At 40.1% G+C, this 20,142-nt stretch overlaps 1 protein-coding gene across 10 annotated transcripts in view; it reads left to right on the top strand.

Moving 5' to 3' along the window:
• The window catches only part of ncam1a (neural cell adhesion molecule 1a), a 289,625-nt gene that overhangs the window by 197,006 nt on the left and 72,477 nt on the right, over positions 1-20,142 (top strand). For all 10 annotated transcript variants that reach the window (XM_008428576.3, XM_008428580.3, XM_008428582.3 and 7 more), the window contains exons 3-8: positions 2,084-2,293; positions 3,005-3,148; positions 9,352-9,489; positions 9,952-10,069; positions 10,759-10,919; positions 19,822-19,964. In XM_008428576.3, coding sequence (XP_008426798.1) covers positions 2,084-2,293; positions 3,005-3,148; positions 9,352-9,489; positions 9,952-10,069; positions 10,759-10,919; positions 19,822-19,964 — 914 coding nt within the window. The remainder of the gene's footprint in view (positions 1-2,083; positions 2,294-3,004; positions 3,149-9,351; positions 9,490-9,951; positions 10,070-10,758; positions 10,920-19,821; positions 19,965-20,142) is intronic.

The raw sequence follows: 20,142 nt of genomic DNA on the forward strand, positions 1-20,142 counted from the left end.
CATCTCCAACCTTAACACATTTTGATAATTAGTCACAAGTAATCTTATTTTATTCAAATGAATGTATTACATTTGTTAAATTGCTAAGGTAAATAAAGTAAGTTTCATAAACTTCATTCAGTTACTTATAACCAATAGTACAGTTTGTTTAAAGCCGGAGCTGCATCTTCTTTCTGCAGGCTGGCTTCCTGGACGCTGTAGCAGAGCAGGTCCTCATCATATGGGTCAGCCAGCTTGAGTCGGTCCACGATGTTCCTTGACCTCTTTAGATGTCCCAAGTCACTATCGGATGGATTTAAATTTTTTTTAAACATCCACAGTCGAAATGATGCCGAGTTATTCAGAACGTTTTCCACTTTCAGCCCAAGAGCTGCATCTTATCCCATATCGTCATATTGTGTGTGCATTAATATGCCAAATGACATTAATATGTCAACTGTTTTTGTATTTGTGCAAAAAGCTTACAAAAGCAGAGCATATGATAAATACTTGAAGAAAAATGCAGCTTTGGGCAGCTGACGTTTCTCGGTGCTACATGATATGCTGCTGGCTGGCCAGTCCAGGACCAGCATTCATTTTCCTTGGCTCTGATTGGCTGTGCCCCCAAGAGAGAGGATGTGGATGACTGTAGCTTCTGCGGTGGTGCTAAGATGGTTTCCACTCTGTTTATAAATGCATTTTAAGGTATTTTTGGTGTTTGAATGATTACAACAGGCATTTGCAAGTGGTTTTTGAGGGCATCTCTAGAATTCGAGCATCTCATTTATTCACAAGCCCACTAACACCATCAGTCTCCTGCATGCAGGAGGACTGTGTCTGCATTCGGAGCTGCGAGCAAATTTATCCCTTATATTCTACAAATTGGTAAATAGCAGGTTGACATTTCTTTCCTGTTCAAATTTGCCTATGAAAACTTGTTAATCTTTGACTAGTTTTTTTTTATTGTTACCAGGGTGACCACTAATGATCAAAATTAAAATGACCAAGGACAAACTCTGTTCAGTAAATGATCCCCTGACTCTTAAAGCAACAGCTGCACAGTTGTTAGCCTGCAGCAACAAGATGTCTGTGTTTTTCCTGCATGTTCTCTCCAAGTGAACGGGATCTCTCTGGGTATTCTGCTAAAAACCTGACTGTTTGGTTAATCTGACTCTAATTTACCCTTAAGAGAGAACGTGTGGGCGTGTGTGTGTGCGTACGCATGGTATCAGCTGTTGTAGACCATAAAAGCATTCATTTGAGATTCAGCTGTCTTGATTATGATATGATCCCATCAGCTCCAGAAAATAAATATTGTTTTAACCAGACATCATAACTTTAAGCTATTGTAGACCATCAAGGTCTCAAACAAGGAGCTGGATTTGATACTGAAATAAGAAAATGTCATTTATAGTTGGATGGTAAAATATGTGAAAAAAATAAATTAATAAAAAAACAGTTTCATAGGAAATGCTTTTATTGACCTGTTATGTGACAAAATTATCTATAACAAATTAAGTCATAGAAGCAAAGTTTTTGTGTATGCTTTATACTAAAAGGGATTTTTCTGCTCTGTGAAGATAAATGGCTTTAGTTTGACTTTGAATTGTTCCGTGTTAAACAATAAGCCCTCCTTAGAGCTCTGTGTTCTTTGAGAGAAGACAACATTACCAGCTTGTGTTTGTGTTCTGCTTCATGAAAAATGAATAGAGAAGAAAACTTGTTAGATATTTTTTTTCCTCCCCGTCAGTAAAAGTTGCCTCCTAGTCAATAGATACAAATTATTTATGCCACTCCTTTTTATCCTAATATCCATATTTTTCACCTCATTTAAAAAAAAAAAAAAGGTTTTTAGAGAAATGAATTAGGTTTATTTTATTTCCCATTTTCATTTGTGCTTCATTTCTTCCCCCTGTGGGTTTTATTGATCGCTGTCTCACGTTTCGCTCCGGCAGCATCAACAAAATCCCGTTTTATCCCACATCTTTGGTGATTTCCATCAGAATAAAACTTTATTGATGTGCCATGAATACTTTCCATCGCTTCCTTCCGTGTTCCTGGTCTCCATTAGTGATCCTGCGTTGTGAACCTCTCTGTTTCGCAGTGGTTGGGGACGCTAAAGACATCGACTGGTTCTCCCCCAGCGGTGAGAAGATCCTCCTGTCTCGGCCGAACATCTCTGTGAGCCGGAGCGACGAGTCCACGTCCATTCTCACCATCTACCACGCCAACGTGGACAACGCCGGCATCTACAAATGTCTGGCCAAAAACGCAGACAAGGAGGCCCAAGCCACAGTTCAAGTGAAGATTTTCCGTAAGTCCCGTCAGATTTTATCCCGTTTTTCCAGCCTTCAAAGTATTAATTTTTTTTTTTTCCAATCAACGTCACATCCTGAACTGTGAGCCACCGATACGCCACAAGAGCTCTTCAAAGGACAGACAGGCGTCACAAGAGGTTATCCATGCCAAGCTTTAGCATTTCTTTGCAATTCAATTCAATATGCAGTAAGAAAGACATACATAAATGCAAAAATCATATCAAGTTTCAAGGTAAATGAACACTTAATGAGCTATAAGAGCTCTCTGGCTGGCATGTGGGAAATGAGTATTATATTTATTGTAACAGGTGATTTTCATCAAACGGAGCTCAGAGAGGTTTGAACTGAACAGACTGGCAGCCTTACAGGGGGAGACAAATGTTTCTGATTGCTACAAATGAATCATCCCTCTGTGTTGGTCTCTAGGTGCAATGTTTTAGTTTGACCTTCACCCAACTTAAATAACTGTTATCCAGTTTCAGACAGCTGGCAGCTGGCTTAAAAAGAGCAGTCAGTATTTTACCTGCTCTCACACTTTTTCATAATACAGCCACAAACTGTATTATGAACTTCTATTTACACACACCTCCTTTTATTTGAACTTGTAAGTTTAAGTTTAATAACAATCTTATTTTAATTTAACTGATTTTGGCTGTTTTAAGTAAAACAAAGCAACAAACTAAATGGATTTCTATCACTTATAACAGAAAAGATCACCTTCCAGAGCGCGCCGAGTCCGCAGGAGTTCAACGAGGGCGACAACGCCGACATCGTGTGCGACGTGGTCAGCTCGCCGCCACCCACCATCATTTGGAAGCACAAGGGCTCCAAACTCCAATCCGCCAAAGACGGTGAGTCGCTTCAAACACAACTACTTCAGCGCCGGAGCTGCTTTCTCACCTCCAGCACGCCATTCTGCCCAATCCTCTTGACTCCCTGAGCAGTCACCTCGCCTTCATGCCATCGCTGCCTGCCAGTTCATGCTTTCCAATCAATTTTCCACTCTCCGCCGAGTCTCTCTCTCCCCTTGCCTGTTATCTATGAAAAAGTAAAGAATTTTCTGCAGGAGGTGATTTTATACCTCTTAGAAGACACATGGAAATCATTTTTTTTTTTTTTTCTAGCCTAGCAGGAGGAAGTTATTGTCAGCTGAAGCTAGAGACGTTTAATTCACCCAAACAGGTGAACTTAACAAAAGTAAAGAAAGTGGAAAGATAAAATGCAAAGGCTGTAATTTCATGCGAACCACTTCCAACAAAAGAAACTGCCTGCTGACGTTTTTCAGGTTAGCTAATAGCTGGCTTACCAAAAGGTTTTTTTTTTGTATTTTTCCAGGAGAGCAGCACCCATATGTTTGAGAGTTAATAATTGGGTGAAGCTCTTCCCTCGCAGCAGGTTTGCTGGGTTTGTTGCCTGATGTCTGTGTTTTCGATAGTTCACTCAATTGAAAAATCTTTCTCGTTAGCACATCAAGCGCTCCCCGCCTTTAGGCTTGAAAAGGGGGTTCTGGAAAGTTTGTCACCTGCTCTTTTACTGTGAAAGGAAGCCATAATTAGCTTTGATTTGCAGCAGTTACGATTGATTTTCATATTCAGCGAGGGGAAAAATAAGCAGAGAAAACCCTGACAAAAGGAAAACATGAGAAGCAATCCATGGAAACTTTAGAAATGATTCTGTAATAATCGCCTTTTTTCTTTACCGTTGATCCCTGTGTTTGAAACAATTGTAGCTTAGAAGCTGTGAAGCATGAAACAGTCTCGGGCTTTAAAATAGCTCCATGGAAATGGCTGAACAAATTAAACAAACCGAAGAACAAAGCTCGGCAGCAGAGCATTTCAAATAAATATAAAATGATACGTTGTTTTAACATTAAGTTTTGTGGGAATAAGATGAGAAGAGCATAAACTTTGTTTTGGTTATACAGTTGTGTTAAAAATAAACGCAGTTTGTTCAAAATAAACCCCAAAAAACTCTCGAACTCTCCTCACAGCAGCACACATCCCATTTAGATTTTATTTCCATACAGGAAAGAGCATTGGGAATACTCCGCATTTTATTCCAAATCAAAACATGGAGAATGTGTTTTATCAAATCACTCTACAGAAAATAAGGAAAAATGAACTGTATGCTGTTGAAATAAACTCCGGTGTCAGGGGTTTTCTGTGCAAACCCAAACATTTACAGCATAAACTGAAAAAGGCCAAAAAAAAATGTAGCTTTCCCGTGAATAGAATAGAAATACTGTTTATTGTCTCACAGTGGGGAAACTCAGGAGCACCAGCTGCAAAGTGACAGGCCATCAAAGCATGATATGAATATAAAATCTATAAAAAAATGAATAAAAAAACATACTGTATATTAAGGGCAAAATTTCAACATAAGTAGTAGTTAGCTATTAAAAGTATTGTGTATTTCTACATCAAGAAAATTAGACTATTTACAATAAGTGACAATAAGAACTGTGAAACAACAGAAATGTGCCAATACCAGCAGAAATATTATTTAATATGAGTAAAACGGTGCAAATAAAAACGCTAATGTATGTCAACACTTATTGAGTTTGTGGGGAACAGTGGTGACTTCAGAGACTGAGAGCTGCTGGGAGGAAGGATCTACCAAAACACGCCTCTGTGCATCCAGGATGCGGCAGTTGGTCACTCTTCAGTTCAGCAACAGTTTCATGAACGGTGTTGGAGACATTGTCCATCAGTCATGTTACTTTACACTGAGTTCTTCTGTCTCCCACCACCTGTACCTGATATGATCCATGTTTCTGAATTGTTGAATCCTGCTGGTGTTTTTAGGGTTGTAGTCTTGCTGTAACACTCATTTTGAGGATATTTCTTCATTCATAAATTTGCAGCTGTCCTCAGTCAAACCTATATCGGCAGGTAACATGTGGTCATTATGTAACATGTATTTGTGTCCAAAATGGAGGCAGTTTTAGCCCATTTCTAACACATGTGCGGTCTACATGTAAACTTTGGCTGAGTTTATGTTATTGTGGCAACTTCCTGCAGCCAAACATGAGTTTATTTTGGCTTTACAAAACTTTTGTCCAACTCTGCCTTGGTGAACAATGTCGGTGTTGTGTGCACTGAGAAAGAAAACGGGCTTTGTTTTGCACTTGAACTGGGTCTGATTTAACCTTATCGTTACCCCTCCTCTGGTGACCGCTGGAAAGCCTCAACTTACCACAAAGCAGTGCTTAGCCTGTCTTTATTCTTGGCCTCTTATCAAGGAATGTGTTTTCCACTGAAGGAAAAAAAGACCTCCAATTGTGACCAGCGCTGAGAAGTGCTCATGTAATTTTCCTCAGTGCAGCAGTCGACCTAACCATATGTTTAAATGTCCACAAAGAGCTGCTTATGCTAAAGTGTCGCTCAGACATAAATTAAGACCCACATCTCTAAACTTGTGAGAAACAAACATTGCAGTGATTTTTTTTCCCCCCAACAATCTGCAGTTAAACATATTGTACATTTAGAGCGTGAAAACTCAATCCCCCTTTTAAGAGGTTCAAAAATTCGATCACAATCATAGAAACTCTTTATTTCTCTGCAAATGTTACGGTAATAGGACATGAGGAGAACTTGTTAGTCTCCTGAATTATGCAAACACAGAAAATATAGTGAGAGAAAACGTTTAGTATTCCATTCCAGCAGCCCTCCCAGCATATAATCACATTAATCAAACATCACACGTTCCTCGAGTATAGACAGCATGTTACCTTTTAAGACAAGCAGAGAGACTGAAATCTCATTTTAACTTTCCAGAACTGAAACCTGCCAAAAGAAACTTTTGGAAAGTAGCTTCCATTTCTAGATTAGTTTTTATTTTTAGGTCCCTTCAAATTCAGAAGTTTACATGAATTTCTTAGGAATGTGGTGAAGTTGGTAGCGCTGTTAGCTGCAGTGCTACCACGAATGGTGACCTGTAGAGGATGTGCCTTGTCTCTCACCCAATGAACCCTGGAAATATGCACCAGTCTCCCTGTGACCCTGCAAGTACGAGCAGGTGTAGACTATGATTGAACTGATGGACATACATTTCTTAGAATTAAATTTTGTCAAGCCTTTGGCAACAACTCCACATAAAGTCATCTAGATGGTAACATAAATGGGACATCAGAAGAGAAAGGAAAAGGATTTAAAGAGTAACTAAACCCCAAATCAACTTTTTATTGTAGGTAAACTGTCTGAATTGTTCCCCAAGGATGCCATCTTTTTTTCCGTAGAGATTGTAACATCTTTGTATGAATTTGTTTGATTCTGCCACATTCAGCCTAAAACTGCCTCAGTGCTGCCCTCTTTGGGTTGAACAGTGGTTACTTCAGTCATATTTTCCTATCGGTCAATGTTTATGTCACACAGCCCCGCGTTCTGGCATAAAACCATGTCACTGAGACACACGCCCCCTGGTGGCGAGTCAGGAGTTGAAATTATGAGCTTGGTAAGAACTGATCTACATATGTTGCCTGGTGGTTTTGTGCACGAGCAGCAAGTCAGAGTATTTTGTAAACCTCTGATCTACTGAGATGTTAATGCACGGCCATCTGTCAGGCTTAGGAAAGATAACTCGAATGAAAACAAAAAAAAGGCAGCCAAGTACTTTGGACTAAAATGATTTTCGAGGTCAGAGAAGAATTAGCACACAGACTTGAACAGAAAAATGTGGAATTCCATCTCTAAAAGCAAAATAAATCAAATAACCAAGCAGAAATACAGTCTGATTTGACGAATCTCAACTCTTCAGTTGATGTAGAATCAGGATTTGTGATTAGCAACAAGAAAACATGAATCCATCAGAGCTTGTATTAATAATGCAGGCTGCAGGGGGCCACGTTTCATTCCTGTATGACCACATGTTCTACCAGGAACACACATTGTGGCACCAAGCTCAAATCTACTCAATCTCAGAAAATAAGCTCAGCGTAGTTGAGTGTCTTCCACATTCACCACATCTCCATCCGACAGAGCATGTTTGGGATGTTGCAACAGAAGACTCTTATCCTGAATGTGCAGCTGACCAACCTGCAGCAGCTGTGCTCTCCAACCATGCCGGCGCAAAACACGATCCCAGAGAATTAATCGCACAACTTGTTGAATCTATAAGGAATTTAAGGCACTTCTGAAGGCAAAATAAATGCTTTGTATCTATGTATGAAATAGCTGGTGAGCTAAAGTCTAGTCGGCGCAGACTGAAAGTGAGCGAGGCGAGTTCCAGCACGGAGACTTTTTCAGCCCCCCCACGAGCCTCAGCAGTCGAGGCCTGCATTATATTCAGCTCACCGCAGGTGCAGCCAATTAAAAAAACACAATGAATCCCAGGTAGCAGTGAAGGAATCCTTAAACTGGCTCTGTAAGGCCAGCGGGAATCCAGAGGGATAGAACTGCTTAGAAAGTTACTCTGGAGGAGAGAGCAGTTCTTGGAGCAGCATGTTGAAGATCAAGGTGGCAGAAAAAAAGATTTGGAAAAGCAAATTGATTCACTTCCTGTCTGTCAGCTCCAACTGATATCGCCTAAATACTGGATTTTTAGGTGGATATGAGCTTTAGTGACTGCCCTTAGCGCAGTCACTGCCCTTAGCGCAGTCACTAATTTGTTACATTATATTGTTAGTATAATATAGTTAATCTCAAAAGATTAACAGCAAAGTGCTGCATACAGAAATGTACCTGAATCTAAAGTGATGGACACAACAAGAATAGAAAGAGATGCTTTATTGTCCCAAGAAAGACATTTAGCTCATGGCTTCCCTGCATATAACATGATTATGATCCAGGATATCTAACCTCTGGAAAAATAAGTAACAAAAACAATAAATGCATATCTGATTTAAAGTGTTCTCATCATGAAGGAAACATAACAATTCTTCTAGTTTAGAGCTCCTGATCATGAAGTACATATTTGGAAAAGCAAAAATGATTGAGCTTAGTACATTTTGAGTAAAGGCACATTCATAATTAGCATACACTGTCTTTCTATCATTCACCTTAAAAGTTTCCTTTCACTTTTTCCACATAATTTATTCACAGGTAGGGTGGCCCCCTGCACAGTAGCAGTTCAGTATTCTCAGACGGTTCTGTGGAGTGTAACTCAAAATTTTTCATGAATAATCCAAATAATCATGGCTCTTTCAGTAAAGCATGTCTAAAATATTTGGAAAACTGCAGCTTGGGAAGCTGAAATACCTGCGCTACTGCTATTGGCTGACGTCTGCAAAGCAGCCAATCCACAATCTTTCTTTTCTTCTTTTTGTTGCTGATTGGCTGTAGCCTCAAGCTGAGGTCAGGAAGACCGTGGCCGTCAGCTTCCGGTGCTAGGATAATTTCTACTGTGTGTATATGATGCATGTTGAGGTATATTTGATGTTTGAACATGCAGTGGTAAGTGTTTTTAGAAGATGTCTCAAGTATTCATGGATTTCAGCTATTCCAGGGCGGCGGCAGTCAGTAACCCCCACGGACACTTCAGGTGTACTGTATAGACTTTACACTGCAGTAAAACAAAATGCAGTTATGTAATTCTGTGGATACAATTAAAACATGATTCACTTACTCAGGGAAAAAAAAACAATGTAAATGGAGCTCATCCTATGTGAAAAAGTAATCATTTCCTATAGCTAATACCTTGTATCAGGTGTTTGCTCTTTAAGGCAGTGACTCTTTTCCTGAATATTTACAGTCCAGTCTGAAGGACCACCAGACTGGTCTGCACCAATTCCTCCATCAATCTCTGCAGCTCTTAGCCGAACCATTTAGTTTAATACACTACTTTGATGTATTTTTATACAGTTTTTTTTTTTTTTGCTTTTTGTGACAGATGTATTCATTAGAATTACACCTGGAATTATGGTGTGAGTATCTGAAAATGAAATGTCCAAAAAGAAGCATCAAATGTTTTTTTTTTTACAAATATTTATTTCATACACATCTACATGAAGAAAAGATAGAATATGACCCTTTTTTCTGTTCCTGTCAGGCCTGAGTGGAGTTGAGTATTTCTGAGATGTTAACACCTGATTCTGCATTTGTCTTTTCTTTCCTTTTAGTGCGCTACAAGATCATGGATAATGGCCACCTGCTGATACGTGGCATCAAGAAGGTCGATGAAGGAATGTATAATTGTGAGGCTCGTGTTATGGCCAGGGGAGAAATTGACTTCCGGACGATAAAGGTCATCGTTAATGGTAAGCACTCCATCTGCGTCTACTTTAGCGCTCAGCATGAGCGCTTTCCCAACAAGTCGCCAGTTTACTCATAATGGAGGGATGTGATTAGGAAGACTGTCTGTCAGAGGAAATTTGCTCTTTTAAAGCTTGCTATGTGGCTCGTAATATTCTGCATCTGTCCACCTGTGGCACTCGGTCTGCTTACGGTTTGAGAAAAGCATGTGAATGTGTTCAGCCTCACCCCGAGTCTGTGCGAATGCCACTCTTGATTTTTATTTTCCTCACTCTGTGGTTTTTGATAATTAGACGGTGGCTTCACTTCAGCTTTTAGTCCAAATCACCCCAGGCAGAGGTTCATAGAAGCGTGAAAGATTTTTTATCACAAATATTAATCAAAATCTTAGGAGTGATTATTAACATTACCTGCAAGCTGACCTGTAACTTGCTTTCCTTTAACTTTTTGTCTTCTTTCTGTTTCAGTTCTTCCCACAATCCGTGCCAGGAAGTCTGAAGTCAACGCCACAGCAGATGTTGGTGAATCTGCCCTGTTGGCCTGTGACGCAGACGGCTTCCCTGAGCCCACCGTTACCTGGGCGCAGTATGTCATTTTCCCTTTTTTAGTCATGAAATCACTATCAGTAAGCATTGGCTTTAGGTCACATCAGACTACATAAATACACTGTGGGGAAACACAAGGTTTAAGTTGGGGGAAAAAATAAAGAATATTTAAAAACACAGATCTCTACTTAAAATGGCTCGATCAAAAAATCTGGGTTTCACATTTTTAATTGAAGTATTTTAAGTAAATTAACTTTTCATTGTTTTATTTATTTATTTCACTACAGCTGTATAAACCAACAAGAAGGTACCGTTAATGTTCCTCTTCAGTCATTTACTGTGTGCTCGAATTACTCGAATCTCAAATTTCTTTCACAAACGTATTTCTTTTTCTTTTTACAGTAATTAGTTTTAAATAAAATAGTTTAAATCACTACTTTTGATATTTGATTTTTGTGCGATAAGTGAAAGAAATAACAACTTCATCCACACATTCTGTAATAACGTGGTCGTAATCCCAACTAAATGTTCTAAAACAGATGAACAGAGATAGTTTAGCTTACAGGTTTTTGGAAAAGTAGATATTAGAAGTAGAGATTAATCCAAGCCACTGCAGTCCAGTTTTCTGTGTCTCAGTAAGATCAGTTTTTGTAAGCTGCTAAAGGTGTTTGAGCAAAAGTCCTGCGCAGTGAACCCGCTGCCTTTTCCTTTCTTTTCCCACCTCTACAGTAACAACATCGTCCTTGAAACGGGCGACAAATACAGCTTGAACGAGGATGGCTCTGAATTGGTAATAAAGGAAGTCAGAAAGGTGGATGAAGGAGATTACACTTGCATCGCCAAGAACAAGGCAGGAGAGAAAACCGAGGAAGTCAGCCTGAACGTGTTCGGTAAGAGAATATCTCCATTCCCCTACGATTTTTTCTCTCTCTCCCCGTCATTCTGGCCTTCCCTGTCGCACTCATTGACATTTACTGCACACTCCTTTCACAGCTTTTCCATTAGCTGGATGTAGCCGTACACAACATGAAGCGCTCAGCATGCCCTGTTGAAAAGTGATTAAAACACCCTTCAGGTCATTTTAAACATGTATCAGTGTAGACTTTGACCCTAGAAGGTAACTAACGCTGATTAAAAAAATCTCTCTGAAATCTTTATGCCCCCTAATGCTAAACTAAGCTACCAAATAGATGTATTTTTTTTAAATAGGATAATCAAATATCAATAGAAATTTTAAATACACCAATGTACTAAATTAAAGAGCTACAGTATTTCTCCTGTTTACGAGACATCTGGGTGTCGCCTAATCACATGTAGTTTCACATCTACAGGAATTTGATCTGTAAAAACCGAACTGGGTTATTTGCAGTGGTGGAGAAAGTACTCAAAAAATGTACTTAAGTAAAAGTACAAATACACAGACACAAATGTACTCAAGTAAAAGTAAAACTACCACATTAGCATTTGTACTTAAGTAAAAGTAAAAAAGTACTGGCTTTTAAAAATACTTAAGTATTAAAAGTAAAAGTGCTTGCTGAATGGATTACCTAATCGCTAATATCATTAAGTGTCCCGATCATATTTAATTTTAATACATTAGAAAACAACTTGCTGAATACTATTAATCAATCATTAATCATTTTGTCTAGATTAATGTCAAGTTGTCAAAACAAAGACATTTTCAATAATGTCAACTTTGTATTAAAAGTGTCATGATTTACTGAATGACCCTTTATGACAACAGTCATAAATATTTATGAAGACTTATTCATGTCCATGACAGATGTTTATGACGGTGTCATGTCAGTCTTTTTCACCTGCCTTCAAATAAAGTGTTACCGGCTGGGTTTATGTAGCATTTGATTTTAACAAAATATTTATACCTGTATTTCATAAAAATAATGGTAGACTTCGGCATTTATTTTGAAGTATGTTGATCCTGTTTACAACTATGATTTTCATGTTCAAAAGCAATTTTTTATGTTCCATCTTATAGTAATAACTTAACAAAACTGTTTATTTGACTTCAAAGACTAGAGTCAAAATTGCTTTACATTTAATTTATACGTTGAACATTTGTATAGTAAAATGCAATAAATTAGTTGTGATGTACAGAAGATAAACAATAGCAAGCTCAAGAATATGTTTAGCTCTTAATATATAATAGTAAAGGTTAGTTATAAAGACTAGATGACGTCAATTTATGGTCTTAAATTGCAAAATAAAGTCTGCAAATTGATTGCAGAATGGTTTCATTTTTACATCACTTTGCATGAGCTACTTTCAAACTAAGTGTTTTGTGTTCTACAACTACATTTCCTGTGGACTTAGAATTTAATTTTGTTTCAAAATTATGTTAAGAATATATTAAATACATTAACTTTAATATATTTTACACTATAATTAACATATGGTATAGAATACAGACTTCAATGGTTTGGAGGACAAAAGTATTTGGAAATGTCCAAGGTTTTTTAAAAAAAAAGTTTGTGAATGCATCACAAAAGACAGAGTAAAAAGAGAATTTCAGTTTTGGGTTAACTAAATATTGGTAAATTTGACATAAAAACTGTTAAATTATGGAAATTTTTTTGATGGAAATTCTGAAAAAAATAAATAAAAATAAAAAATACAGAAAATGTCCTGGTAATTCTCTGCCATGATATTTTCAGTGTTTTTTATAGAATTTCCATCAGAAGTTTCCCGTAATTTAACAGTATTTTATTTCAAAGTTTTCCATAAAAAAACAGGGAAATGTCCTGGTAATTTCAGTACACTTTCTCGTTTTTTATGGAATTTCAGCAGAATTTTTCCATAATTTAAGTTTTTTTCCCCATAATTTAACATAAACTGTTAAATTATGGCCCACCACCACTTCAGGTGACATTTCCCATATTCTCAAACTCAAAGCTTGACATGTATGGGGCAACATGAGAGCTCATCTACTGACTGACTACATAAACTAAAAGCTGGATCATAGATATTTTTAATAAGCATATTTGTGAGCCTGCCTCTTTTTATTAAATTGAAATTAATTTTAGATTTTTGTATGACTTTTTCTCAGATTAACTTAGAAAACGAGTTGTTATTATTACAGGTTAGTTTTCTAAACAACAAAAAAGTATCTGTTAGGGAAGCTCAAAAATGAAAAATTGGACTGATATTGATATCCGATAGTAACACTGCTGTTATGCCAGATTTACCAATTCGTTATTTTGTCAGTTTTTTTTATATGATTACTCGATAAATAGTAAGAATAATCGATAGATTACGCGATTACTAAAATTTTTGCTTACAATAGCCCTAATTATATAAATAAAATAGCATTTATAGGTGGATCGGGGGGATTAATTCTCTCCTTCACCCCCCTTCTTCTACACCCAGACCTCCTCCCCCTTCTTGCAATTCGCTGTCCGGCCGCCCCCCCCACCCAGCACTCAACGGTACGCTAGACCGGCCCCACCCTCTTTGACCCCTCACATATACCTCTACATTGAGGGGGGACTAGTGTACTTCTCCTGGTACACGAGCCCCCCGAATGTCTCTCCTTCGCCCCCCTCTTTCTACATACAGCCAGACCTCCTCCATGAGTGTACCATGAGAGTACCTCTCATGGTACACTAGCCCCCCGAATGTCTCTGCATCGCCCCCCTCTTTCTACATACAGCCAGACCTCCTCCCCCTTCGTGCAATTCGCCGTCCGTCTGCCCCCCCCAGCACTTAATGGTTTGCTAGACTGGCCCCACCCTTTTCGACCCCTCACATCTACCTCTACATTGAGGGGGGGCTAGTGTACCTTCATGGTACACTAACCCCCCCAATGTCTCTCCTTCGCCCCCTCCTTCTACAGCCAAACCTGCTCCCCCTTCGTGCAATTTGCCGTTCATCCGCCCCCCAGCACTCAACGGTACGCTAGACCGGCCCCACCCTCTTTGACCCCTCACATCTATCTCTACATTGAGGGGGGCCAGTGTACCTTCATGGTACACTAACCCCCCCCAATGTCTCTCCTTTGCCCCTTCCTTCTACAGCCAAACCTCCTCCCCCTTCTTGCAATTTGCTGTCCGTCCGCCTCCCCAGCACTCAACGGTACGCTAGACCGGCCCCACCCTCTTTGACCCCTCACATCTATCTCTACATTGACGTGGGCTAGTGTTCCTCTCATGGTACACTAGCCCCCCCTCAATGTCTCTCCTGCGTTCAATCCTTTGCTTCCCCCGCCCCCCACCTCTCTAACGATACGTCAGCCCCCCACCTTCTCTCCTTCTTCGAACCCCTTCTAGCCTCCCAGTGGGCTATCGTTCCCTCGGCCTCCAATTCTGATTCTTCGGGTCAATCTACCCGTCTTGCTCTCACTGTAACAACGGATGACTAAAGGTTTCCGGTATTCTCAGATTGAAAACTTGCAAGCAATCTTTAAGGCCATAATCATCCGCTCTGGTAAGTTGCGAAGTTCTGCTGAGGAACAGTTTTGACACTTCTGACAAGGTGTCACTACGTTGGTGAGATGAGGCATGAGGACTCAGAGGTCTGTCGTGAGTCGGAGACAGGTCCTGACTCAGAGACAGGTCATAACTCTGAGGCAGGTCCCGACTCTGAGGCAGGTCCCGTCTCAGAGGTCGGTACCGTCTCGGGGACGGGTCCCGACTCAGAGGCAGGTCCCGTCTCAGAGGCAGGTCCCGTCTCAGAGGCAGGTCCCGTCTCAGAGGCCGGTCCCGTCTCAGAGGCCGGTCCCGACGCTGAGGCCGGTCCTGTCTCAGAGGCCGGTCCCGTCTCAGAGGCCGGTCCCGTCTCAGAGGTCGGTCCCGTCTCGGGGACGGGACCCGACTCAGAGGCAGGTCCCGTCTCAGAGGCAGGTCCTGTCTCAGAGGCCGGTCCCGTCTCAGAGGTCGGTCCCATCTCAGAGGTCGGTCCCGACGCTGAGGCGGGTCCTGACGCTGAGGCGGGTCCTGACTCTGAGGCGGGTCCTGACTCTGAGGCAGATCCTGACTCGGAGACGGGTCCTGACTCGGGGACGGGTCCTGACTCGGGGACGGGTCCCATCTCGGAGACGGGTCCCATCTCAGAGGCAGGTCCCATCTCAGAGGCAGGTCCCATCTCAGAGGCAGGTCCCGTCTCAGAGGTCGGTCCCGTCTCAGAGTTCTGTCCTGACTCGGTGACAGGCCCTGACTCTGAGGCGGGTCCTGACTCTGAGGCGGGTCCTGACTCTGAGGCGGGTCCTGACGCTGAGGCGGGTCCTAACGCTGAGGCGGGTCCAGACTCTGAGGCGGATCCAGACTCGGAGACGGGTCCTGACTCGGGGACGGGTCCTGACTCGGAGACGGGTCCTAACTCTGAGGCGGGCCCTGACTCTGAGTTCGGCCCTGACTCCTCCAAGTCAGTACCAACCTCTGAGTTGACCAAATTTAGAGGCCCAGCTAAGTGTGGACTAAACACATTTGATCCACTCTTGGTGGGCTCTTGCCTCTCTTCTTCGTCTGGATTGTCTCCACAACCCGCAGCCTTTTTGATGAGGCCCCATGCCTTTTGAAGAAAGGTGTCTTTCAGATTGATTTTTCGTGGTCGTGCAAGGGTTCTTTTAAAGCATTCCACAACCTTGTAAATCACTAGTGGGTTGTTGCTTTTGATCATTTTGAAGAGCAGTTCTCTAACTGCGTCTTCATTGCCCCAGAGAAGTTGCAGGATATCTCGGCAGGCTTTTTTTTCCATTTTGTCATAAAAGACAAAATCTATATCCTTAACTTCTTTCCATATTTTTGGAGCAAGCTTTCTCTGGACCGGTTCGGTGTCCTTCCTTTTGTAATGCCCATAGCTAGATCTGTAACTGGACTTGTAAATCAATCTCCAAAGAATATTTTGAACCATAACTCTCCTTTCTTCTTCTGTTCCATGTCTGAATCCCATCCTGTTTGCGTCCCTCAAAAATTGTTCAGGGTCCATGGTTTCCTGAGTATAATCTTCACTCAGGCAGTTTTCATCTGCGTACAAGTCTTCAGTTGGAAAAAAAGTCTTTCGGATCTTTCTTTTGGTAGACGCTAACATTTTCTTTGGAGGAACAGGATTCTCCAGGTGCTTTTTGAATTTTTCCACGATGACTTGGTGTCCTTCTGGGTGTTCCACTAGTGCGATTAAATGCAGTCCACTGGCAAAGTGGAATGCATCTCTCGCAAGACTCTGGAAAATCCTTTCACCAAGCTCTTCTGAAACCTCAGAGAGTACATTCACATTTATATCTCCAGTTTTTCTCAAAAGTAAGATCAAAATTTTGCTATGTTGTTCCTCAAAGACTTGTCGGACAAGATGCAGAGTTGGTCCATCTGCAGCCTTTTCAATCACTTCCCACAAAAGTTCACTGAGAAATTTTCTCTTTTTGTAATCTGGGCTTCTTTGACCAGGATGAACTTTGCTGGACAATGTCTTTTTCACTTTCGTCCAAAAAGAAACCTTCGGTTTCACATCCATTTCTCTCTGTGGGCTTTCGTCGTTCATCTTTATTGTGCTGAGCTAAAACGTCCAAATGAATCTCGAGTTGACTGACTTGTTAACTGATTTGTGGTAACTGATCAGAGAATTAACTGATCAGTTGGTGATGTCACAGACTCTATGACATCATAAAGTCATCCTCAGAAGGGCCTCATGACACATACATCATTTGACGTCATGCTGATGACATCATTGTCTGCAGCATGGCAACTGTTGCTAAGGGTAAAAATAGCACGCAGTGAGCATGCGCTCTGAAAAAAAAATTAATCTGTGGCCACTAAATGCATTATTCCCGCAAGTCTGAACTGGCAGTGATTTGCGCAGCTTAACAGGAGGGGCCAGGGAACCATTGGCCCCTCCACTTACCGCCCACCCATTTTTATTTGTTATTTGGGTTCCATCTCCTAACAGGCATAGAGCAAATGTCAGGGGAACCACAACATGACCTGGGCCGGTCTATGAGTCAAACAAACCTCTTGTGATGCCCACTGGTGTGTGAAAAAAAGTAAAAAAAGGAGCATTTAAATGTTTATGGGGTTATGATGAAGATAATAATAATAATAATAATAATAATAATAATAATAATAATAATAATAATAATAATATTTTACTTGTTAACAGGGGTTAAAGATGATGGGTGCAGTAACGGTGTTTCACCGGTATGTGGTGCATGGGAACTCTGAGCTGCCAGTTGCTCTGCAGTTTCTCATAAGCTGAGAGAAATTGGAGTAACAGACTGCGTCTCCCGTGTGCTAATTAACTTGAGGTGAGAATAACCCTCAAGTTTATTTTAACCAGTGGTGGAGAAAGTACTCAAAAAATGTACTTAAGTAAAAGTACAAATACACAGACAAAAATGTACTCAAGTAAAAGTAAAACTACCACATTAGAATTTGTACTTAAGTAAAAGTAAAAAAAGTACTGGCTTTTAAAAATACTTAAGTATTAAAAGTAAAAGTGCTTGCTGAATGGATTACCTAATCGCTAATATCATTAAGTGTCCCGATCGTATTTAATTTTAATACATTAGAAATGTGCCATTTTAATGAACAATGCCACAGATAAAGCATGTTTTTATTATGTTTACAGTATGTGATTACTTACTATGTGATTCTATGCATCATACTTTCAGGGATGGAAACATCTTGTCTCCTGTCCTAACATAACATGAACTTCACTTTTTTTTGCCACTAGTGGCTTTTATTTTTAAAGAAATCCAACAGAAAGTGGATGGAAAGAAGGTGGGTGGGAGAGGACAGGCAACCAAGGAGCCAGTAGCAGAGTTGTAGTCAAGGTCACCGACCCAAGACCAAGTCAAGACCAGCACCCCGCGCTACGTGTCACAAAAAAATTAACTTTTACTTATCAAAATTGCTTCTCAAATTGATCTGAAAGATCCACATTCCCATAAAAAACTAGTTATTAAATACTTAAGAGCTTAAATAAATGCAATCAGTAAAGATCCGTCCAGAAGAATCGGATCGTTCCTGAATGTACCAGCGTTGTCCCATATTTGCAACACCTCAGTCAACACCTCCACACAATAATTCAGGGCATGAATGACAACTTTTTTTCATCGCAGATGCAACATGTGTGTCTACGTCAGTACAGCTAGCTTTGCTAGCATCACGTCCACAGATCTTACCTTTCTTTAAGTTTTCCTTCCAAGTGACACTAAAAGTTGGACGAAGTCCCCACCGTCTGTGAAAGCGAAGCGCTGCTGATTTTACATGTAGCCATATCAATTTATGTAGTGCTATTACATTACTGATGATTAGACTCACTCAGAGGAAACCACTGCGCATGTCTGGAGCTTCGCGTGCGATTAAAGGTGGAGGCGATGGGTGACAACAGACACGTAAGTTACGATATTGCTCCGATTTTACGTCGCCACCTTACGTCCCTGAACTTCACATTTTAACGGAAAAAAAGAGCAACGCGACTTGGATGTAACGAGTAACGCGACAGTTTTGTAGAAATGTAGTGAAGTAGAAAGTACAGATACTTACTGTAAAATGTAGTGGAGTAAAAGTAGAAAGTATCCATTATTAAATCTACTTAAGTAAAGTACAGATACACGAAAATTGTACTTAAGTACAGTAACGAAGTACTTGTACTTCGTTACTTCCCACCACTGGTTATTTGTACAGTACATATAAATCGTTGGAACACATTTGGAAGGCAGGTATTGATGGGACTGATAGACGGCTACACTTGAACTGAAATATTCTACATTGATTCAAGAAACCTTTAGCCTTCGCTTTGTGGAATAAGGGACATTTTATTTTATTTGACATGTATTATAGATGCATGACAGAGCAGAGCAGTGTAACATGCAGCAGCTGGGTGAGATGGAGGAGGATCCTGAGTCAGACGATCAGCAAAACAAAATATTCTACTGATTAGAAACTCATTTTCTCTTACAGCTAATTTTTGTCACTTTTAACAAATGTGTTATAAAAAAATTGTATTGACAAATAAAAAATGAATGAATAAAGTTTCTTTAGATCATTTATCAGATTGTTAGTCATCATATTTCTGTAAGCTCTGCTATGACTAAATCTGTAATTTAGTTACTCATAATTTCTATTTGTTTATTTTTATGGATTTCTTATATTAATCAAACAATTTTGAATTGTGTTTTGTTAATGTGATAAATTATTAGTTTTTATTGTTTGTAAAACCAAATTGTTTTAACGTTTTTATTTACCCATATTTTCCAAACTTTTCTTCCCAAACATTTCTAAACTTCAATCTAATTAGCTTACACAAGGCTTGTCGCATAAAATCAATCATTTGTAGTTATTAGAGAAATTCAGTTGAGGAGGATGGAAAAGCTCTTAAATAAATAAGTGAACAAAGACTATACATTGGTTTATACTTGGTTTGTTTGTCTTTATTGTAGCATTTTAAGTAACTTGAATTTTATGAACAATAAAGTGTAAATAAGCTGCAGAAATCTGTTCAGTGTTCAAACATTTGTTTCATCAGATCTGCAGCTTCCAGAGGAGACGTCTGTATCACTGAGAGCCCCATGGCTTTGATAAGATAGTTACATTTGATATTTTTGATCTTAGAATGAGTCAATTCAAAACTAAATTACTTCTAAACTTGTTTTGCTGCCTTAAGTATCCCCCCCCCTCACCCCCCCCAAAAAAGGGGGCAAATTTAATTTAGTTTGGAGATTCTAAAACTCTGTCAAGGGAGAGTGTTTCCACAGTGTGAAATCTGAAGGGTAGACTGCAACAAACAACACCCCCCGCTGTGTTCTGAGCGGAAAAGCATTAATATGTTCTGTTCTGTTTCCAGTGCTGCCCAACATTACCTACTTCAACAACCAGACTGCCTCAGAGTTTGATGAGGAGGTCACCCTGACCTGCGAGGCCTCGGGTGACCCCACGCCCACCATCTCCTGGAGATTTGGAAACAGAGTTTTCACTGAAGGAGAGCAGGTACTGCTTGTTATGTTTCACTTTTCACTTGGTAAGGGGAAGCAGTCCTGCCATTAGCAATTCTCTAAATGTTCCTCATTATGCCCAGAGATCAGAGCATTTTGTTGGAGTACGTCTTTTTTTTTTACCGTGTTGCAGAGGATATGAAATGTTTCCATGCCTTTCTTAAAATCGCAAA

Source organism: Poecilia reticulata, chromosome 14, assembly GCF_904066995.2.
Source record: "Poecilia reticulata chromosome 14, P_reticulata-male-v2, whole genome shotgun sequence".
Classification (NCBI taxonomy): domain Eukaryota; kingdom Metazoa; phylum Chordata; class Actinopteri; order Cyprinodontiformes; family Poeciliidae; genus Poecilia; species Poecilia reticulata.